General features: G+C 37.3%; 1 protein-coding gene across 1 annotated transcript in view; it reads right to left on the reverse strand.

Annotated features, from left to right (window-relative positions):
- Positions 1 to 567: 567 nt before the first annotated feature.
- LOC5568478 (electron transfer flavoprotein beta subunit lysine methyltransferase) overlaps positions 568 to 25186 on the reverse strand; it is a 126696-nt gene continuing 102077 nt past the window's right edge. The window contains exons 3-6 of the mRNA XM_021840291.1: positions 7983 to 8210; positions 7777 to 7907; positions 1001 to 1200; positions 568 to 913 (exon numbers count right to left, since the gene is read on the reverse strand). Coding sequence (XP_021695983.1) covers positions 725 to 913; positions 1001 to 1200; positions 7777 to 7907; positions 7983 to 8210 — 748 coding nt within the window. The 3' untranslated portion in view covers positions 568 to 724. The remainder of the gene's footprint in view (positions 914 to 1000; positions 1201 to 7776; positions 7908 to 7982; positions 8211 to 25186) is intronic.

The raw sequence follows: 25186 nt of genomic DNA on the forward strand, positions 1-25186 counted from the left end.
TTAAACAAGTATCAGCCATATTACCAACAATCTATGAGCGAGTAACAACTCGCATATAGATTGTTGGTAACTCTCCCAACATATTGATCAACCTCTTGCGTTTCATGCTGCTTTTAAAGCCATGGTGAAGGTGTCTGTGCTCTATATTCGGTCGGTCCAGGAACTTTTCGTAATGGAAATTTTCTTGACTTCTCTGGGCAAAGAGAATATCATCGTACCTGCCGCACGATATACGAATGCGAAAATTGGAACTTTGGCAAAGAAAGCTCTCAGTGTGGAAGTGCTCATTGAAGATTAAACTGAGAAGCAAACTCTGCCCCCGTGAAGACGTAATGCCAATAAGAAGGAGAAGAAGAAGGAGATACTAATTCCCACAAAAATCTCATCATAATTCTCATTAACATCCCAGCACGTCATACTGGAAATTCTCTTTCGAAGTTACTACAAATTTTCTAATGGAATCCAACAAGAACTCTTAATCAAACACCAGCCCTAGATTCTCACATGATTCATTCCAGTACATTATTCGAGCCAAGATAATGTTCTCTAAATCCGATAAACAAACTATTTGTTCATTTAAGTATATTTGTTTCCACCGCATCACGCTAAATAGAATTATATCAGGCTCGTCGCTCCTCCACGAAATTCGAGGAAATTACTCATCCCCTCACAATACTCCTCGCAAGCATAATGGCCTTCACTCGTCAACCCTCCTCGATTGGCGCTAACTCATCCGAGCCGGTGGCAGCGACCCATCAAAGTCCGCATCCGCAACAAATTTCCAAACGTTCGCATGAGAAAACCCGTTATTTTCCAGACAAACATTAGGCGGCAATTCGTACCGCGCTAGATGAATCATGTTTCTCAGCCTCGTCTCCGTCAGGCCGTGTCTCCCCGGATCACCGATGTAGATCTACAACGAGATAAGAAACCACTGCTGCTGTAGTAAAATCGAGAGTATCGCGAGTTTATGAATGGAATGTGTAGTAAAACGGCTCACATCTTTCCCGTCGACGAGCGCCAGTCGGCTCAGCCACGGGATTAATACGTCAGCGATTTCGGCATCGTAGAAGAGATCTCCCAGCAGGATGACGTCATGGCAATCACAAGGTGCTCCGATGTGATCAGTCTGGTCCAGTTCCAAGCGTTGCTCGGTGATCTCGTTGAGTTCCGCGTTGAGAAGCGTGGCTTGAAGGGCGACTGCCAAATAGTTAGCGGATTAGGCGCATGCCGAATTAGCACTTTATAGTTCAAGGAGCTTTACATTAGGCATATACCAGAGTTGCTTAAGGTGACACAGTTCGGAATCAACTCTTAAGATTGCACTGAAACTTCAAAGGCACAAATCTCGCAAAGAAAGCATCCAACAACAGTGTACTTTTTGTTTTGGCTTTGTGCACTAGCAGAAAGCTTAAAATAAGAAGATCAGGAACTTTGCCAACTATTTCTCCAGTTTTGTGCCTTTAAAAACGTGAGTAGAGGGAGAAGTCGGCCATTGTGCCGACCATCTTTGGATTCCTAGATGTTTCACCTTAACATCAGTCATGTCATCTGATACCTGATGTACTAAGACTATCAACATCACATGCGAGCTATCAATATCGAGCAACTCTGGCATATACACGTTTTCAAAAAAATCTCTAGCATCTTGACTAGCATCGTAAAAGTAGTCTGTGGTCCAAATTTCAGCTGATTCAGATCGATTCGTTGTTTTCGGAATATTCACAAGTTTGAGACTAATCTTAACTAAGTACAAACGTAATAAAATTAAATTCTTCAAACACAAAATGATTGTTATATATGTCTACAAAAAGTTTGCTGAACAATGTGCAATGTAAGATCATCATTCACAATTTCAATTTTATGGACCATAATATTGCATAGACTAACTGTACATGTCAATGGTTGCTACTCCATGATTGATCGGTACTGGTAAGACTTACACTTCGACACAAATTCATAAGCGGTACGATATTTCGCTTATTTTCGCAGTGCACATTTTAGCAGATCTTATACTATTGATATATCGGTGCCGGCCAAGTCCTTACAGTCAGTTGGAATGGGGAAGGTATGTTAGTGTGTAATGATTGTTGCTTCTAGAGACCGAGAATACCTCTGCATCTCCACAATCACCACGGAAAGGGTGTTCATTATATTATAGTGAGAGAGGGAAAAGATCTGGATCCTTTGGTCAGTGATGCGATCCATGGATAAGGATTCGCTCACCCCGCAAAATCATGCAACAGAATAAGAGGACCACACCATCCATTAACAATTAAAATTTTTATATTATTTGCTTAATTTGCCGCAGAATTCAAACTTGCAGTCTGTCAAACATGAGTATCTAATAATATTTAACAACAAAGTTTATAATGATCTCTATTCTCTAGAGTTATTGTTTATAGTTTTGAAAAGTATTGCTTTTTGCCATATAAGATAAACGAAGAATTTTGTATGGAGAATGCACTGCCCATAACAGCTTAATTGTAACATTCGACAAAAGTAGGCATTGAGTAAATGGACTACCAAATGTGCATTTTATGGCAGTATGGGAGGAACCTGAAATTTCTAAGAATTACCAAGAATTCAAAAATGCTTATTTAAGACTGAAATTTTGTGCAAATCAAATCGCATACTGGGTGAATGGTCAGAAAATACTTCGAATATAAATTACACTAAATTAATTAACTCATTACGCGTGGTAAAGATGGATAAATTATGGGTTTCATAATTTTACCCATAATTTATCCATCTTCACCACGCGTAATGAGTTAATTAATTTAATAACCATGCGGATTGGATTACCGATAAGCTCAATATATGTGTTACTATAAATTCCATTGTTACTGTTATGCGGTTACAATTACCAATGTGACAAAACAACTTTGTATTTTTTAGATTTCAGTTAGTTGATAGAAAGTATTTATGACTCTCCACGGTATTAACTCAAAATTGTAGAAAATATCGAATGTGACAAACATGCAGTTATGGACAGTGCAAGGATGTTGAAAAAGTCAATTAAATCTAAATTTAATCGTGCAATTTAAACAAAATTATATTCAAAACGAAAGTTGAAGTCGAATTTTGCTTGGTTGGTGGAATAGATCTCTGTAAAGTTTCATGAATCATACTTTGAATTTCATGTAAACATCAATGAGATCAGGGTTTTATTCAATTTTGGCAGCCTATAGCACAAAAATGTGACGTGCTGGAAAAGATTTAAAAAGAAACAACGAAGTGGTTGTATGATCACAAACTTTGAGAAAATATCTGTAATAACTAACAAACAAGTATTTCGAGATCGTTTAACACGAGATATAGGTCCTACATAATCAATGGCAAAAATTTGCCAACAACATTTACATTAATGGCAAGCTTTTGATGAAATTATTAGGCTTGATGAAATTTTAAAAGAAACCTTAGGAGGAATCACCAATATCCTAGAGGAATCTTTGGAAGAATTACAGAAGGAATCGATGCAGAAATTCGTGAAGAAATCTCTGAAGACATCACTGCAGAAAGAAACCTTTGAATGCAAATGAAAAAAAGCTTTATCCCTGAAAAAATTCCCTGAAGAATTCTAGATGGAGTCCCAGGAGGAATGTCAGAAAGTACTCATCGAGTAATCTTTGGAGGAATTCCTGAAAGAATCCTAGAAGCCAATCCATGAAGATTTTCCTTGAGTTTTTCATGGGAATATTCCTCAAGGCATCCCTGGTAGTAGTCCCAGAGGATTTCCCGGAGGTATTCTTGGAGGAATCCCAGGAGGTATTCCTGAAGGAAGCCCTGGAGGCGTTCTTGGAGGAATCCCTGCAGGCATTCCTGGAGGAATCCCTGGAAGTCCTGCAAGCAAAGTCCCAGGTAGTCCTTGAGGAACCCTTTGAGGCGGTCTAGGATAAATCTCTAGAGGTAGTCCTGGAGGAATCTCTTGAGGTATTCTTGGAGAAATTCCTAGAGGAATCCATTGAGGTATTCCTCGAGGATGTCCTGGAGGTATTCCTGGAGCAATTCTTGGAGGTATTTCATGAGGTATTTATGGAGGAAGTCCTGGAGGAATTTCTGCAGGCTGGTTAAAAAAAATGTCCCATTTGAGCCCTACCGGAATACCTCTACAAAATACAGACATGACCCAAAAACCTATCATTAGGAATATGTTTTGCGTCCATTAACTCGTGCACCTGGAAAACGAAATCTGAATCACTCATCCCGTTGATATCTCCACTGAATGGGATACCCCATTTGTCTAACCGGTAGTTTTGACTGCGATAATTTCTATCTCGCCTTAGATCGCCCGATCTCCTAGACGGATTCAACGATTCAGACTCAGAGCTAGATTCCTACGAAAGAAGGCAACTCAAGGAATCCAACGAAGAACTTTCATCCTCCGAAAAAGATTTCCAATGCATTTTCTTACCTTTACTTTCTTTTCTAGTGTGGATCTTAACCTCCGCCTGTTTAATGCCACCTCGCTTTTCTGAACCTAATCTTTCTACCCTTTTCTGAATAGCCCATAGATTTCTGTTTGATTCTCTTTCCTGACTAATTTTCTTTTTTGTCTTATCATCACGATCAATGCTAATTTTAATTCCATCAATTTTTGAAACTTGTTTGAAATAATCTCCAATGATCAAGTTCACGATCACATGCAAAATATTCTTAAGGAAGAAAAAGAAGCTATTATCAATAGAGTTGTTTGCATGGAACAATACATTTTGCAATATACATACATTTTTCAGAAATTACAATTTCTTTAGATTCGATCAAATATCTATGTACCACCTCATATTTGAACTTACTCTCTTATCAATAGCTAAACATGAGATTTATTCAGCAAAAAGCATGATCAAAAAGAATCATACGTAGAAGGTTTACAATTGTTTTACATAATATTTCCATTAAGTTTAATCTTGCAGTCCATTTTTTGGGTGTCATTCTGGTCCCATATCATCTGTGCACAATTCCCACTCAATCTGTGAAACTATAATGTAGCACTAGCCGTACAAAGTTTGCATAGGATTTACCATATAAAAATATTTTGTAAAATATTTTTTTCAAAAATTTTGCAAGGAAAAATTGCCTATTAACTTCTATAAAAATCTGACCGCAGACCTGGATAGGTGATTTTACTATGGAGAACTTTGCCAAAGACCGTTAAGCAATTCGATGCTCGTGAAAAATGTTTAAGCCTTGACTAATCGGAAATTTTACCCATATTTTTACTTCTGTCACAAATGTTGGATTACTTCGGGGTCCTTGGAAATGCTCTCCATAATAAAATAATCAATAGAGGACAATAGACGACCTCTGATCAATGTTATTTGAAAAAGTGAGTTGTCGCATAGTAAATCCTACACAAACTTTAAACGGCTGGCCTATATTAAAGTTTCACTGATTTGCCCCACAATAGGGTCCTAAAGCCATGTCCCCATTTTAGTGCCAAACGCTTAAGTTTAGGCCAAGAACACATATTTACTCAATTTTTTAATGTTTCCCGGGAGTTTTAAGTCCAAAAAACATGTTTTATGTTTATTTTAGATTTTGTCACACCCCTTGGCTTAAACTCAAATTTTCGGTGTATTCTGTTTTCCGTGTCCCTTCCGAAATGTCAGATAGGAACAACCCCAGTGTTAAAACTAAAAGCCCTGTGGTGTTTTGGTTAACTAAGCAAACGTCAAACATGATCTCAAGTGTCAAGGTTCATTTTTGGTCCCAATTTTTAAATAAAAGTTTAAATATGATATATCCGTTATTTGAGCGGGAAAAATTGCTAAAGTAGTTGCAGTAACATTCTCTTTCGTGTTATTGAATAAAAACAAGATTTCATTAAACATTTTAGGACCCTACTGCACATAGTCCTTCGAAAGACCAGTTTTAATGCGTATTATAGTACCCTATTTTTATGATTTTTTCTCCAATTTTTAAAACTTTGGCGTAAAATAACAAAAAAATCATGGCAGCTGAAAGTTTTTACATATAAAATGGTGGTCCTGCTGTACAATATGTTCACAAAATTCGAAAGTACTTCGAGCATAACATCGAAGGGAGCGTAGACAGAATATTGCTTTTAACTTATATACTTTCTTCAGTAATCTTAGTCCAATAAGCAGCGTACGATTCAGTTAAAAGAAATCAGCTTTGGCAAATAATGCCTGAACATGGTTTTCCTGCGAAGATAATTAGGCTGATACGTGCAACGCAAGATGGTTGGCAATCATGTGTTCGGATTGCAGATGTGGTATCCACCTCGTTTGTGACGTTAAGGCCGCACGGGACGTCATCATAATCACCCTATCCATTTCAAGAAGCAAATCCCAAGAACTACCCCATATATCGATGCGGAAATTGTATCACTATGATTCTATATATGTAGTGCACAACCCAATAAATTTTCAGCTTCATCGGTTCACTAAAACTCGAGATTTGCTTCCACAAAGTTTTGATGATAATTGTTAGAGTGAAACAAAAGATAGGGAAAACAACAAAAAAAAAAAAAAAGAAAATACCGTGGTCTCCCGTGTCACCTTAAACGGTTTGAAACTAGAAGACGCTTTTTCAAAGTTACTGTTTCACATTGCACTCAAGAGTGTTTTTAGAAGATCTGGCGTGCAGAGAAACGTATCATCACACGGTTGTATATGCTCCATGGCTATGCTTGTGACATTTGACATGATGTTTCCCGAAAAGTGAAAAGCCGAATATGGCATTTTATGAGACGTTTCTAATATGTTTTCAGTTTGTTCAACAGCTTTGAAACTTAACGGCGGTCCCATTTATTAACGTTTCTTCTAACGTCACATTTGATAGCAGCCCATTCAACAATGCGCTGGTGGCTATCCGACAAGCTTTTCGATCTTCCCATTTAAAATTAAAATCAGCAGATAAGAAAGAATTTCTTTCATCTACTGGTACCATCAACCATGTAAGCCGGGTAGAAACACGTCCAGAAAAAAATGGAAACGTCATTACCCACAAAAATGTGACCAGCATCATGCTAGTTTTTGAACAATAACAATGAGCGGCCCGCCGGAAAACGTCTTTCGGGCGTCTCGTAAAATGACTGTGTTACAGTTGTGAATATGGCCTCTGAAGGATTACGTAACCAACTTAGGTCCCGCAAGTTGCAAGAAAAACGAATTTCGCCCTTTATTCAACATTGATTCTTCCGGTGGCTCTCTACGGGTACGAAGCATAGACGATGAAAGAGGCAGACCGGAAATCTTTCGGTGTTTTTGAGCGATAAGTGCTGCGGACAGTACTCGGTGGGAAACTAGAAAATGGTATATGGCGCAGACGCATGAACCAGCAAATGAACAAAGATGCGAATGTTATTAAGCGTGTGAAATACAGCAGACTTCAGTGGACTGGTCACTTAGTGTGGATGTTGGAAGAAAGAACTGCAAAAATAATATTCAGTAGGGATCCAGGTAGGCGTCGGCGACTTTGTGAAAGACCATGAAAACGCTGCCTGTACACAATAAAAGAGGTCCTGATTACCCTAAACGTTCGGGGCAACTTGGGATGTATCGCCCAAGACCGACGAAGATGGAGCTCCACCAATGCGCTCGGCAATGGCTTGACAGTACGCTGTAGCCATCAAGGTATGTTAGATAAAAAGTTCAAAAATACTGAACTGATTTAATGAACCACACAATCTTGATGAAATCAACTGAAGTTTGGACCAGAGATTCCTTTTAGGATGCCAGTCAAGATACGTCTATAAACTTGAAAATCCGAAAGCTTTTTTTTTTTCAATTTGGACAGGTCTACTATACATACTTGCGTCGATGTCGTTGGCGGTGACGAGTTTCGCGCCCGATTTGAGCGCTGCAATGGAGGAAGCTCCACAGCCACAGCCGACGTCCAGAACGGATTTCCCACTGAATAATTGCCGGTTGTCTAGAATGAATCTAACAGAACGGTGTGTAAATTAGATCGCTATCGCATACCGATGTGTGTACGGTTAAAGCGCAGTTCGTTCACACCTTGTCAGGGCTTGTCCCCCGGGCCAGAAAAACCCCCAGAACGGTTCGGAGGGGAAGCAGAAACCCTCGTCGATGGGCTGATGGTAGATTGTGCACTCCTCGGTGATAAGATGTAGCGCCTGTTCGGGGGTCAGGTGGTGGCGGGAGATTTTGGTGTTTTGCAGTATTTTGATGCGGTCGGTGGGGTTTATTTGGGTGTACAATAACGGTGATTGGGTGATGGAATTTCTGTGGAAGGAGATAAAATTCCGTTGTAAATTGTGCAAGTAGTTCAATGTTCATTAGGGTAAAATGTATCAGCTTTATCACGTGCAGCAATCTACAACCCTCATGTGATAAGAATGTTGCCTTTCTTGCTAGACCAGTTTAGTCTTAGGTATAAGAATTACGGAGAATTGATTGGGCATAACTTATTATATGTGATTCATCTATTTATATCTTCTATATAAATAAAAATGGATTGGTGTTTGTATGTCACGAAATGGCTTACGAACGGGTCAACGGATTTTAATGATTCTTTCTCCGTTTTGTTCGTCAAGGGTTCCGCCGTGTTTGTGTGTATAGAAATCTCAATATATTAACCGGGAAAGTTGGAATAACGAGAGTGAGCGTCTTTCAACAGCCTACTTGATGGCAAGATGAAATTTGCCGGGACCACTAATACAGTGAAACCTCCATGAGTCGATATTGAAGGGACCATCGACTCATGGAAATATCGAGCAATGGAACAGCAATCCTTTGGAAAGCTGCTTCTAGGGACCATCATAGTAACCATGAAATTTTGTTTTTAGTATGGTTCCATGAGTCGATATCGAGTCATGGAACATCGACTCATGGAGGTATCACTGTATATTAATAGATTAATAGATTAATAGATAGTTTCAATAGGAATTCTTGATTATGATATGTCAATAACTTTTTCTATTTATTGGCATCACGTCGTGATTGGTTGGAAACATGTCTATGAGGTAGTTACTCTAAAAGCACTGGCATAGTAAAGAATATAATAAAGAACTCATATTTCCCATGCATGTTTTTGATTTACAGCTGCAAAAAAATATTCGACTGAAACACGTTATTATATCACACACCCAAATTTATAAAAGTTATATAGATAGTTACGAAGTTAAAAGTTATATACAGTCAAACCTCCATGAGTCGATATTGAAGGGACCATCGACTCATGGAAATATCGAGTCATGGAACAGCTATTCTTTGGAAAGCTGTTTGAAGGGACCATCATAGTAACCATGATTTTGTGTTTTTAGTATGGTTCTATGAGTCGATATCGAGTAATGGAACATCGACTTATGGAGGGATGACTGTAGATAGTTACGATAGTTACGAAGGAGGAAAGCAAACTAATAAGTGTTACGTGATGAATAAAGATAAATTTTGTCATACTAATGAACATCACTTAAAACCAACGATAAGGTTGATTTACAAAATAATTTTGTAGACTAATCCTTTCGTTTGCTTAACTTTTCACCCTGTTGCCGAGGGTAAAATGTGCAATTCATGTACTAAATGTCCGATCGTTATTTAGCAAGTCACCGAAGGCAAGTGATAATTGGCGAGTCGCACGACTGTTTTTGTTTAATGTCTAACCGCGATTAATCTGGACGAGCGGACTGTGCAAATGAAATGCAAACATTGACAACTGATGTCCATGTGAAATTAACACATTCCTACATAAGTTAACTGAATTGCTCCTTAGATAAGTGCAACTCTTCATGACTGCTCTGTCGGAAAGAGTATTTGTTTGGTTGTCTAACGTCTCATGCAGCTAAAAGCTTTTTCTTTTTGGCATTACACCCCAACTCGAACAGAGCCTGCTTCTCAGATTCTTACTTTAATAGCACTTACAAGTTAAATTCTGTTTTCATTTTGACGTTGTTCAAGATCTCCGTTAAGAACAGATCTCCTGCTTAGCAAACCTAATTAGTAACCTTCCTTACTCATGGCGTTATCGTTTCTATTGGAACAGAGCCTGCTTCTCAGCTTATTGTTCTTATGAGCACTTATTACCTGAGAGCTTTTTTTGCCAATCGACCCTTTTTTTGCATTTGTAGTACATCCTGTGGCAACCACGAATGTACTCTATGCCATGGAAAGTTGAGAAAATATCCTTGATAAAAGATCTACCAACGGTGAGATTCCAACCCATGATCCTCCACATGGTGTACATACATAGGGTAATCAAAGTATTTTAAACATACCATTACATACAGTATTGGACGAAACATTTGCAACTTTTTCGATTTTCCATACGAAATGACTAAATTTGATAAACTATATCTCAGTTATTTATGAACCGATTTGAATGAAATTTTCACAGAATATCAGACATAACTTGAATTTTAACATATATTTTTGAGTGATTTTTCCAATCACAAGTTGAGAAGCAGTAACGGTTTGACTAAAATGAATTTTCTGACGATTTTTTACAATTGACATAACTAAACATATTGAAGGAATAGCTTCATGATATCTCCAGCAAAGTTGTAGATTTTGACGAGATGAAAATGTTTGCCGGAGACTTTTGTGTAGGGCTGTCATATTTTGAGATAAAAAGTTTTGAACTTTTCGTCGAAAATTACGCTTTAGTCAAACCGTTATTACTTATAAACTCGTGGTTGGAAAAAGTTTTCAAAAATATATGTTTAAATTCAAGTTATATCTGATGTTCTGTGAAAGTTTCATTCGAATCGGTCCATAAATAATTTAGATCTAGCTTACCAAAGTTGGTCATTTTGTATGGAAAATCGAAAAAGTTGCAAATGTTTTGTCCAATACTGTATAAACACATTATATACACTATATGCTCTGTCAAAAATACAAAAAAAACTACAATCATATTAGATTTGCATACAAGATATCAAAAGCTAAAATCTAACGTGTCTTACAAAAAAAAGGAAAGAGGATAACACAATTTGAGGAACTTTATTTCAATACCAATTTATACAATTTTTATACTTACTTTAATTATGCTCTGTATTAACGTTCTACGATTTTGTCGTATATGGCGAGTGCAATCAATGCAAACATTATCTTTTGACCAACAAAGAAACAAGTTTTCAATCGTTGGTGTTTTATTCAAGTCAAGTGAAGAATAAGAGTATTATTTTGAGTGAAAAAATCTGGCGGCCATCTTGGATTTTGACGCCATCTTGGTTTTAAGTAGTAGAATGATTTTTAACCTCTCAACATGTTGAATTTTTATGCTACCTTGAATTGAATTGAATTGAATTACTTTTTTATTGAAGGGATTTTCTTCTTTTTTTATGCTACCGTTACACTTACTCTTCTTCTTGTTTTTCTTTTTCCTGAAATTACGTTCTTACTGGAACAAAGCCAAATGGCCAAATTGGCCGCCATTTTTTTTACCTTTAAATGAAAGCTATATCCTTTCGCTATACGATGCCACTAAGTTTGCTATATGTTCCAATCGAAATATGATCACGTGAAGAAATACCCCACATTTATCAAAAAATGGGCTTTTTCGCAAACTATTTAGCTAGCTGGCATACGAGGCACCAATTTGAGAAAAACGAAAGGACCACCCTTAAGTTGGAATTGGAATTATAACGATGGGTGCCGATAGTGGCCTGGTTTCAGCGAGTATTGCTCAAACCGTGCCGGTGCATTACAAAAATATGTGATAAATCCAACGTAAAATAGATAGATTCCGTTGCCCTTCATTAAAGCATAACGTTGCCTCTTGATATGTACGATTGAAGAGTAGATTTTGACTTCCAATACTCGTCTACTAAATTTCCCATGTGTTTACATAAAAATATGCTTAACACAAATGTTATATTTTTTGTTTTGAAAATGTACATAGAAAGGCGACACTACTACTATTACATCAATGATGATTCTAATGATTCTTTGAGTTACACGCCGCTTCACCTTAACCCTTTCGATATATTTTATTTTTAGAAAACTCTACACTTAGCTTGATAATTTTCATTTTCCATGGTTGTTGACCAGTTATGGCGGCAGAGTTTGTAGTTGACATTTTTCATTATTTCACAAAACATAACCTCACAAAACTTAACAAAAGTCGCACTTTGAATGGTCATTTTTAATTATCTAATTATCAAATCGCACATCGAGAGGCGCGCGAATGGTTTTCCTTAGCATTTGACGTTTAACACTTGAACTTTCTACAGGTTTTTTGCACGGATGAAAATTCCAAAATAAGCATTTTTCAGCATTGTTTTAAGTAAAAATTAGAAAAAAATGTAGTCCTTCGTACTTAAACTGCTTACTAAAGCCTGTCCACGATAAATTTCGGACACGGATGGCGGGTGTACCACAGAAAGTTCGAGAATTTTACAGAAAGAAGGATTAACATCCTTGTCAACTGTTTATTTTGTAGATATAACTCTTTTATTCTGAAATAAACAATTGTTTTTGTTGAATTATGAGTAACTTTTTTTGCTGCCATTATTTGGGTGTCCGAAATTTAACGTGGACAGGCTTTATATTTGTTTTTTGGGCAAGCCAAAGATTGGCAACAAAGTCCCACCCTGTCTCCTTCTGGCTACACCCATGCAAGATTATGGCTGTATAAGTTGAATTTTGAAACAAACACTCAAAAATGGTCCATCTTAAAAGGGATAAGCCGGGTTGCTAACTGAAAAGGTTTCGCCAAACGATCGAACTACGTTTCAGCGATCACGTTCTTCGATCGATCGGTTCGCACTTTTCCTTTCTGTGCGAAAAAAAAAATGATGTTGGAGCGTGAAGCCAATTGCCATTGGGACGGCCTACGTGCCAAAATCATGACTTTGAACCCCGTTTATAGATGACTGACCGTGAATACGCTTGAACTTGGGCATAAGATGCTGATCCATGCTTCCGTTCGATTGCGCGTTGCTTGGTATCGCTCCTGTTACCTAAAAGTGTAACGACCATTTTTTTACAGTTATGTCACATGAATCGCGCTGTTTCGCGTCGAATTGCAAAACCGAAAATAAATCCAACGAAGCGATCGTTGGCAGCTTTCGGGTTGTGTTTATTATTGTTTTGCACCGAATCGAAGGGTGTCGCGTTGAGTTGGGCGGTACTAGGTCAGGTTTAATCGCAATTTGGGTTTGAACCTTGATCGAATTGCGTAGGAATAACACCAGAACGTTGACGATCGCATTTCCGATGGCAGGCACGGACCGTTATTATCGCCGTTTGGTGCGCAATTTGTGTTTACCTTGCTTTCTCTGAACGGTGAGAAAATTAGTTCTTCGATTGGTACTAGAAAGAAGGCCAACCACTTGTTTGCGCGATATGCGTTGGAAAAATGCATGTGGCAAACTGCGCAGCGGGTTATCGAAGGCGAGTGCTACGATGTTGCGCTTTGATAAATGCTCAATGATAAATGCTCGATCGCATGATCGTATCGTGTGATTTTTGAAAGTGGTACGTAATTGCAACACTACTAATGGCGAAGAATTGATTCATAAGCGGGTGAAAGCGACAGTTTCTTTGCCTGTTGTCAAGCCCTAAGAATCCATCACATTTCAATGTCAACGACGCAACATGTCCGAACACGATCAATCGGATGATGATTCTTATCTTGCGGCGTGGATCGCAAATGATAATACATGTGCTTTTCTTAGTGTTGGACCTCGTGGTAATCAGACAAGTGCTAATGTGCGAAATTGGGTCAATTACTAACCAAAAGTAGCACACGAGAATTTCATAAGCGCGCTTTCTGTCTGGGTTCAGGGCTCTGGAAAACGAACTTTCATTCACGACGTGAGTAGGTGCGATCTGATTAAACGTCATACGTAATAATTGGTGCATTTATTATAAATCAATAGGATAATTTCTCAAACAGGATAAACATAGATCCGTAGGATAAACGATGGAACAGTTACCATACGACTTGTAACTTTAGTTAATCAAAAGTTAATTTGCATTGTAATCACTTTCTAAATAGATCAGTATGATTCGCGTTAAGTAAAACATCAATAAACTGATCTGTCAAATAAATTAACTAATTGAATAAATTTAATTCTTATAGAGTTTGCATCTAATGAGAGATACGCGTATTTCGACTTCAATTAAGTTATAAATTTTACAGTGCTCATAGAACAGTAAGCTGACGAATCAAGTTACCATAAGCACTAATAATAAGACCTGAATCAGCACTAGCAAATCATATAAGCTTTACTATGCACTACAAATGCAGACATGCCTAATCGCAACAATTCCACTGCTCAGAAAACCTATCACTAAATCAATAATGCTTCTAAGTCTGATGCACTGTATTTGACTCTATAGAGTATCTTTCATATAGGTAGTGTTGAGCCATATACCAACAATGTTTTAATGGATACTAGCTTGAAACTAACTCCGTTACCAGAAAAGTGATAATCAAACAGACGTCATTTCGAGTTCGCAAATTGTTTAGAATCACTACTATAAAATCTAGTCGAGTAAGTTTCGATAATGGGCATATCGACATACGGAGAAAATATCGGGATTGAAAATTAACAAGAACACATCGAGGTCGGAGGGTATTGAGATAAGGAGAATATCGAGATATGTAGAGTGAAAATGTATTCAGAATGAAGGGACCGAAGAAATCGTTTACATAGAGAGATATCGAGATGTAGAACATAGAAATGTAGAGAGTCGACTGTAGTGATAAGAGGAGCAAAGCATAACAAGTTCTCACTACACCATATACATATTTTCTGAACGGGAATAATAATGTTCGTCTTCTGTGGCCGAAGGAGCAAAAAGCAGGACATTATCGGTGTTACTGGTTCGAGACGCAAATGAACAATTTTCATCACCATATAACAAGCATTGACGGTGACTAAAATCTTACACGGAGAAATCAGACTACCCAAAAAAATAAGTTCTTGTAACTCAAATTTGAGTGAACTGCATTTAGTTTTTTTCCCGCAGTTGGGATGTTTTGCCTCTTTCGCAACAGCAATGTTGTCAAAAACAGAGAGAACGTGGAAAAAGCCAAATTTGGGTTCTTCCGAGTTATCTGAATTTCAGTTGTTTCAACCTACTACGGAGGCTTCGAGAGCTAACACTGGGTTGGATATTTTTCGTCGTTTCGTCGTCGTTTTTTCGTCGTTGTCAAACGAAAATTACCTTTCAGCCATTGCGCGGTTTGCCACCGTCAGAACCACCACGCTGCTGTTATGAACAAAAAGCGTGGTTTTTCCATCAGTGTTATACAAAATACAACAGCGCGACGACTGATGTGCTAAACCAAATTTGAGTTACCTCACGGAAGAGCCGAATTGAGTCGAAAGAAATCAAAATTAGGTTGATTTGAAGCACCGTGTAAAGAAAAGAAGGATCAAAATGTCACAATCGTCGTAATAAAGACGAAAAATGACAAAAGAATCGGGGGCCAATGGGGCCTCCACATTTTAGAGACCCCACAAATCTTGACAAACATATTTGAAGTTAAACTTTTATGAATAACTAGTGGTCCCACACGGAGAAATATTTTTACCTAATTTTTGAGTTTACATTACCCAAAATTAAGTATATCGATTATAGTTTGAACCAGAGGGATGGCATCATAGTTTTTCACTATGGTATTTGACAGGTCTTGTTGTACCTTCTTATCGGGAGCATAAATTTATACTCCAGTTGAAATTCTCACGCACACTCATATATTTGTTGAATGTTTACATTCCGTATGAGTGAAAATGGGACAAAATGCGCCAAACAAGACAAAAACTGCGCAAAGCTGGTATGTGAGAATGTGCAATGAAAGTCTTCGGTTTACTTATCAGTGGTTTCATCCACGTTCGCAATGGCATTTACCCATCTATCCCGCGCATCGATATTATTTGGAAACTTGTGATGCGAAATGTTATCATCGTGATAATTGTTCTTATGATTTTTTGAATCGCAACCTAAAGAAGGAAACAACACTACATTGTGATTTTCATGATAATAGATATGAAACTTACTTTTATTTTAAACCGCGAGCTACGCTATGGAAATAATAACGACCAATATGCGTAGATTTTGTGTGCCTAGGTTCGTTTTGCCACATTCACCTCAGCTGCATTGCTTATAGTGTAATAGTATTGGTGAGCGCTGCTCGCGTTAGATAAGAGGCAACAAAATATGGCCATCATATCGGCCCCCTGGTTTGAACCCAAAATCTCTCGGTTTTCTCTTTCTCCCACACGAATGTTGTCAAAAATAGAGAGAGCTGCCTCTACCCAATAAGCCAAATTCGGGTAAATGCAACTTTTCTCATGTTTGGGTCGAAAGAACTCAATTTTGCGTTAAATCAACCCAAAATTGAGTATATTCTTCTAATGGAATTAAAGCCAAACTACCTACCAAACTACCTTGGAAATTTAGCCAAAATTGAGTTATTGGGCTCAACTACGGAATTGCGTTGAAACAACCCAAAATTGAGTTGAATTCCGTCTCCGTGCAGCAAACTTCGTCTTGCCACCAAGTAGGCTGATGAAAAATGTCATTCACTCCCCCATACGAATTGACAGAGAAGTTTTCTCCCGTTTTTCCAACTTTCCGAAGATTTTTTTAAACTTTTTCTTCGCACGAACACGTCGGAACCCTAGATGAATACAAAAGTGAAAGAATTGTGCAAATTTGCTAACCCGTTCTCAAGCCATTTCGTGACATACAAACACCACTTCATTTTTATTTATATAGATTATAATCAATGCATTGTTTCAAACTAGAAGATTAAGACAGATTCAAAATCGATTTGAATGTATAAGTAGAGGCCATCCTTTTCTTACGTGACTTTTTCCAACTTAAACAAAAGCTCTCTCGACGAAGTTTCTAAGTTTTAATGCAATTTATATAACTACAGATCAAGTAATAGGACTTAATTATTTAAATAATTGTTAAGAAAATAACTCAGTCGATCAGTAGCGTTTAAGTACCTTGAGAATAGGAAATTTAGAGAACTCTAGACTGAAAAAACAAACAAACCAAACAGGAAATAGAAAACAAAACGTAACTTAATAGGAATTAGTAGATAAAAGTTTGATTCTTCATCATGGAATCTGACCAGACATTTCCCTTTTTTGTAATTCCTCGTAACATTACGACAGTATTACTGCTCGTATTGCTGTTCGAATTTTTCATGATTTTCTTTAAGAATTTCTTGAGAATTTATTTTTATTCCGAAAGATTCAGATTATTCCGAAGATTTCTCCAGGAGTTTATAAAGTGATTATTTCCTGTAGAATTCATCCAATAATTTGGTTTTGTTTATCTCAAGAATATAACCTGGATTTTTCCAAGAATAATCATAGAAATTACGTAAGAGATTTCAATTCTGTAAAGATTCTTTTAGAATTTTTAAGGAAGTCCTGAATCTGGTCTTTATCATGTGATTTTTCCATCGATTTCCTTAGTATATCCTCGAAAGATTTCCGTTTAAAACATATTCAAAAAATCTTTGTGAGATCTCCTAAAGTAACAACTGAAAAATTCGGTTGACAGATTAGCTAAAAAATCGAGGTAATCCTGGCGGAATAACTGAAGGTAGTATCGTTAGATTGCTCAAGGATTTTCTGGCGAAAATTCTGGAGAAAATCTTCTTAGCAAAAATTTCTGAGAAAATTGGCTGAGGAATCTCTTGAAAAATTTCTGGAGAGATCGCTGTAAGAGTAAAACACTTGAAGATTTCATAAAGTTTTTTATGAGACAAAATTCTTGAAGTACCAGGTGATATAGTTCTATATTTTTTTCTCTGAAGCCTGTAGAATTGTGTATCAGAATTCACTGCAATTAGACTTTTGGTTAAAATAGAGACCATTTTGGTTAAAATAGAGACTTTGAAGACCTCTTTATTCAAAAGAAGAGTCTTTTTAGAGACTTTAAACATTAAAATAGAAATCAATACTCTAGAAAGAGACCTGCTACCAGCCCTAAACCAACTTTTTCAACTTAAAACTGTTAAGTAAATCTGTAACAACTAGAATTTAGGTACCAATAAGAAAGGAACCATCAAATTAATTTTGGTGTTGACGAATAAACCCCAAAACTTTGTGTTTAATTAAACTGTAATCATTGTAAATCATAAAATAATTTGGCTTATAAGAAGAACAAAACAATTGAAGTATATAGTCAATTTAAAAGTATCACATTGTTTTTCTAAGAAAAGGCCCCTCACAAGATAATGGCCCACGGGCTCTCCCATTTGTAAATCCGGCCCTGACCTGTATGTTAGCTGTTTGACTATGTGTGCGAAAGCAAAAATATGTTTAATGGCACAACACATCTTAGCATTCCAATAGCACGCTATTTCAGCGTTTTTGGGCATTGTATACGTATAGTACTGGACAGAATAAAGTACGCATTGTCTGTTTTTCGCATACAAAATGGTCAAGTTTGGAGGCCTGAATCTCGGCTTCTAGTGCTTCGATTGACCTGAAATTTTCATCGTTGCTTATATGATGCTTTATCAAAATTTTAAATTTGCGATAACTGAAAAGTTTGTTTTTGAAATATTTAGAATTGAATGACATTCAAGTTATTTCTGAGCTACGGTTTAATTTCCAAGGTAATCGCCGAGCCGAGATCCAGGCCTCCAAGCTTGACCATTTCGTGTGAAAACGGTCAATGCGCATTAGGGCGATTCAAATTTAAAAATTGTTCAAAACTCCCATCTCCCATATGCTTCTTACTATCCTTACCAGAAAAATAGTATTCTGTGAAATTTTTAGCTTTCTATGTGGTGATTTAAAGGTGGCCCAGAGGCAATGTAGGTTTATATGGAAATTACTATGGAGAAATTTTGAGAAATGTTCCAAACACGCTAGCACTGTAATGTAAGTACAAACTCATCATCCCATATTAAAAACTCAACCTTCAAACCTCAATGAAGGATGTTGCTGAAGACACAAATCCTCTTTGAGCTAATTTTGTTTGGGATTTTTGTACATGTTTGCAGGGATATAATCTCATATTTAGCTAAATAATAGCAAACAAACTCATGAATATCTCTGCTATCCGTCGGATTGAATTTCTCCCTTCAGCAAATATCTTCGTTATGGTTTGAAGAATGAGTTTTCACAATGGGATGATAAGTTTGTACTTACATTGCAGTACTAGCATGTTTGTAACATTCCTCAAAATTTATCCATAGTAATTTTCATATAAACCTACTGTTACGAAGAACAAGGACTCTTCACCGATTCTATCAGCAGATCGCAAACACGTTACTTTGTGCGAAACAGCTTTAATAGTACACATATTTCGGTAGTTTACATATTTCGGTCTAGAGCGTAATTTAAGTTCCTTGATGATACCCTATTGTTCCTCAAGCACGTTTACTACAGTCTGTGATTTAGGTTTTAGGTTAGGAATAGTATGACAATTCAATTTTAGTGTACCGTCGTTGGGGGTGACAATGGGTCAAAAAGGGATATGTGCGATTTATTTTTTGAATAACTATCGCAATTTAACTCCAATAAACTTCAAATTTGGTATGTATGTACTTTGATGGTACATTAACAACTGTTCAAAAAATTAAAGACAAATATTTATTCACAGCGGCACCACAAGTGAATGAAAAATGGCCCAATCTCACCCCATAGAGGGGGTGACATTGGGTCACTGTAATTGAAATAACTTGTTTTTGAGAATATGATTTCAAAACCATTCACAACTGAAAAATATTGACAAAAAACGATGCAAACAAGACAAAAAGATATCTAAGATGTTTCACAAGTATGATAAACCCACTTAAAAGGAAGATTATACTGAAAATTGAAGAGCTATGAGAGAAAATATGTAAACCCAACATTTATCGTCAAGTTTACATACATTTTCTTGGTTTTTCCCTCAAATTGTCTTCAAAGTCTTATCCCCATTGCTATAAAGCCCATTCAGTTTTCCAAAGGTGTACTGAAACAGTGAATATTTTAAACCTTCGCAAATAGTTAAATTTCGGTGCGACATTCCGACGATCAATAAATTTCAGGCAGAAGTTGACGTCATAATCCCAGTATTTCAGCGATCCAACTCATTTGTATACTTCCGTGAGATGTTTCTCTAATATGAAAACACTGATAAATAATCAAATTTAGAAAAAAAACACCCTTTTGATAAAAATTTATGATGTTGCTGCGCACGAAACACAGTTGCTGGTTTGAGAATTTGTCAAAATGCGTTGTATTGTTATTCAATGCACGGTATACTCAAGTAGACTTTTTTGATGTTTCAGAGATGCTGTATTTAGAAAGAATAAACAAATCTTAATGAAAAAAGAGAACACCCGGCACCGTAAAATGTCAAAAGAGTGGACTTGGAATTTCATTTACTATCGTTCTTGCTTGACCCAATCTCACCCCCATTTTCAATGTTTTAGACATCGTACCGAAAAAAATGATTTTTTTGTGGGAAAATCAAACAGATTCCGGGAAATACCTGTGATGTGTAATGAAAAGACTTTCAACATTCTACTAATACAACGATAGAGGCTAGAGTACATGCGTGATGCTTTGTACAGGAGAAATTTAATGTTGTAAATTTTATCTAGTTTCAACATGCAAGTTTATTGATGTAGTACACAACAACTACTTTTTCTTAAAATGTATATTGTTATGAATTATGTGTAATAATATGTTCCCTAAAATATGAATTTTTCATTTTACTAGTATCAGCGTTATTAGCTGAAATATTTCACAAAACATATTTTTCCGTTTTGACCCAATCTCACCCCCTAGACCCATTGTCACCCCCATCGACGGTAACTTACTTCTTCTGTGGTATAAACTGTGATAATTTTAGATTTAGGGTGAATTTTACGATAGCGTGATTAGATTTTTCGCAACTATAGAAATAAAGAATAAATTTTAGCAACAAATTCAATTAACAATCATTTGTTCTCCTTACGCAACTCCTGATCGATTTCAGTTCACAAATGATAATGAGTGCAGTTTCACATTTGACAGGTTTCGATGACAACTCTGTCAGTATGCGTTCACCCAGCAGTGCTCCCAGTTGGTAACACCTACATTGTCTTTGGGCCACCTTTAAATCACCACCTAGAAAGCTGAAAATTTCACAGAACACTTCTTTTATGGTAAGGATGGTAAGAAACATATGGGAGATTGGATTCTCAAACATTTTTAAATTTTGAACCGCCCTAATGTACATGCGCATATGAAGCATCATTCTTAAACATAATGAAAACTACTGTGGACTTAATTTCCGTTATGACTGAATGGCATATGGTAAAAGTAAGCGAAAGCCAAAAAAAAAACACATTTTTCGTTCAACACGGTTTGTTGAACGCAAAATGTAATATTGCATGTAAGAGGACACGAATTATGGTACTAAGGTCGGCTTCTCCCGAATTTGAACACAAATTTACGTCGGCTCGCTTATTTTATATGCATCCAAAAAAAGAAAAATCACATGATTTTTTTAGAGTGACGTACGTTTTTTTGTCGGAATAACTGTAACAAAAATATCACACAAGTATCTTAGAATATACCCGATAACAAAACTGCTTAAAATAAGTATTTTGAAATTTGTTTGATACACTCATTTCCCTTTTGCAATGTTGCTGAACAACGATCGGAAACGCGAGGCACGATGAATTTTCGTAGGCATCAAAACAGAATCTGCGAATAAACACAAACAACCGTTCGGGCGCTTCATTCGTTCGTGTTTCATTTTCGGATCGCTGTTTCTCCCGACGCTATCATCGGGTGATTTTCCATCGCTCGGTAATGTGAACGGTACACTCAGGCAAATGAACTATCGATAAACATAGAAACCCCTTATGAAAATTCGCCACAAGAAATCGGGTTGAAATTCATAAATTTGCCTTATGTAACCAGAATTTGAAAACAAAAAACGTTTACGCGGCAACCTGGAATCGAACCAAGAACCTTGCGATCGATAGGCCCGAGCGTACACCACGCGCCTATCGACGCCTTGGTATGGAGTGATGCTAAAACAATACATAAAGCGTTCGTATTGCAATAATCGTTCCACCTTTCATAAGGCAAAATGTATGAAATTCGATAGTCCAGTTCGCTGCGTGTACAATCCACACTGCCTGCTCTTCGCGAAGAGCAGGAAAATATTCGTTTCGATCATCTTCATGCGGGCTCTTAATAATCACGCTAAACTTGCTCCTCTAAAAAACAAGTACCGAGCGCACAAAATTGACCTCTTTTCGTGCAGCACAGATTCTGTGCAAAGGGGCTGTATACAGTTTTGTGTTTAAAAAAACTGAATGAGTAAAATGCGCACAGAGGAGGAACGCTTGGAATACGGAATTCGCTTCCATTTTTGTGTTGCTTCTGAAAACATTAAAAAAAAAACATTCCAATTTTAAAGTTTTTCAGCGGAAGCAAATGGGGAAAAAAACTTTCGCATTTGCGACCATTTTCCGGCTTTTCGCTAGAAAACATCTCAGAAAACTTCCCATCTTACCAACGGACAACTGTTTGCTGCCGCACGGGAGATCATTGACAGTTCCGTTTCCATCGATCCCCGCACAGCCGAAGGTCAACACGTCGGCAACTCACAGAATGAGAGCGACCTACACAGAATTTTCACTCAGTCAGCCAGTTCTGCTTTGTTGTCTCATTCTGTGTAATTTTAACACATGCGCTGCGTGGAGCTGGCTTAGCGTGAAGTGTTAGCTTGACTTTATGAGAAGAAGCAACCTTGCAATGAATCACGAGAATGAACAGCGCGTGGATAAATGAATCCTACGAGTGGAAAGGCTTCACGAACCACTTACCGGTGTGTTCATTTTGCTCATTCAGCGTTGCATCCGTTCGCTATTTGCGATGCTCTTCGTGACGCAAAAATGAAAAATTAATTTTGGCGAATGTTGGATCGCGAAGATGCGTCGATCATTGTTCACGAAGAAGATCCATCGCAACACTGCCCTTTTGGCTTATTGCATCACTTTTTCAGAAAATGCCATGTTTCAAAGTAGTCAGGGTTATAATAAATCCGCAAAACAAAAGTTCCATGCTCACTAGCGCTGCCTGGTACAAACATTTTGAAACAATTAGCTCGAACCATTATAGCTCTTGAATTACTGAACAACTTTGCTGAAACTACCATCATTCTTACTGGTCAGGCTCCTGAGATATCTGAAAAACAAAAGTGTGCATGAAACACTTCCGCATTTGAATGACCACCACATGTCAGCTCTTGATTTTCTAAAAACTTTGTCGAAGATGGTTCTTCTATGTTCAATCTAGATCACGAGGTATTTCATGTTGAACATGAAAAACCAAGGGTGTTGTACAAAGTATTGTAAAGTTGTACAAAAATTCGCGTGACAACCGAAAGGTTAAGAACGTTTCAATTACCGGATTCACAAAACGACGTAAGTAAGGTTTCCAACTTTTGCAACCCAACCCCCAGACAACCAGCAGTCACATAACGATTTACGTGAAAAGTCGTTTATTTATACACATTGCATCACACCCGTTCAGGTCGAACAGGATGCTTTGTTTATGCACATACCAACTTTGAAGGTAGATAAGACTCCACTATGGGAGCATCCGCAAACACTCAGTTTACGAATCATAGCTTGACGCAATGTTGAGAAGAGGTGTCGGGGTTTGAGCATCGACATCTAAAATATTATGAATGAAAAAAGTGGGTAGCAGCATCCAAAAGGAGACTTTACCACATCGTAATTTTGCAACTATTATAGCTATCGTTTTTAATATTAGGTTCTCTGGCGGCATCCATTTATTACGTAACGCTAAAATTGAAAATTTTCGACCCCCTCCCCCCCCCTCCGTAACGCTTTTTGTATGGAAATTTTAAAATTTTTGTATGAGTCGTAACGTTTGAGCCTACATCCTCCCCCCCCCTTCGAGCGTTACGAAATTTGTGGACGCCGCCTCTCTTCTTTTCGAGAGAAGCTGTTCTTCAGAGCATTGTAGTGTGTCTTTGTGAATATCACTACAATTTAAATATAAAGCCAAACGAAACTAAATATGAAAGAACTATTTACTGAAAAGCTTACTTCTTCGTTATCTTTTAATATTCCATTTGTTAAAGTTATACGGTATTTGGGGCTACCAAAGGAATCAATGGCATATGCAAACGTTAATTCTACCAATCATCTTTCTTCAAATTGTTTGGCAAAGCAACAATAGTTAGTTGATTGAAATACCTCATCAGATACATGAAAAATACATTGTTAAGGCAAAGCTTTTCATGCTCATAAAGAACCGTACAATTATCTTCCCGCCTTCTGATCAGAATTAATCTCAAAATGTTATTCATTCGGAGTAATTGCATTGGGGGTAGTGGCGTTCGGGTCCAAGACACGTTATCAAAAGCATTCCCAATATCCATGATTGTTTCTGAGCGAATGCTTTCTCGATTACAATACAACTTTGTGTAAAAGAGTCACAGTGGCCATTCAAGATTAGAAAACATGTTGATTCACCTGAAAAGGCATGTAGACATCACGGATGCCAAACACACCACAGGCCAAATAGACATCTCGGACTTGATGATTGAGAATCCCAGGCATTTCAGAAGAGAAAAGATAACCCACATGCGTACATGCATTATAATAGCACTACAAATGCTTACACATCTTATAACAGCTCTTCCGCTGCATAGAAACCCTAATACTGTATCATCAATGCTTTTAAGCCTGATGAATACAGGTATTAAATAAGCACTATATTGGCTCTACATTCGCAATGCCATTCAGTGTTTTGACAGATATACCACGTGCTTTATGTTTGCATATAGTGGTAAGAGGGAGTCAAACATAAATCTTCTCACTACTACAATTGCAGGTTTGATAACGAGGAAAAGTGATAGTTCAAATTGGTCACTTTTCTTTCCAATATTATTCATCTTATGTGGCCAAAGGAGCAAAGGAGCATGACTTTAACAACTCAACAATACGGGTGTCACAGGTTCGAGACGCGAAATGAGGAATTTCATCATCATAAAACGAGGATCAAAATGTGGCAATTGCAAATCTTCAAAAGGATGAAAACCACCATAATGAATAAGTCTGATACGGAGAAGTATTTTCTAAATCATTTTATTACATTCTTGCAATCTTGAATAGTATCGAGGTTTCCGTTTTCATTCATTTATTTACCTCGTGTACCAGCTGCTTGGTAGCATACGCGAAAGCTCTCTGGCTGCGTACGCGAAAGCACAAAATATTCGCCCTAAAAACCTGGCGAAAACAACTCTGGACAAAC

The sequence above is a fragment of the Aedes aegypti genome, chromosome 2 (genome assembly GCF_002204515.2).
Source record: "Aedes aegypti strain LVP_AGWG chromosome 2, AaegL5.0 Primary Assembly, whole genome shotgun sequence".
NCBI lineage: Eukaryota > Metazoa > Arthropoda > Insecta > Diptera > Culicidae > Aedes > Aedes aegypti.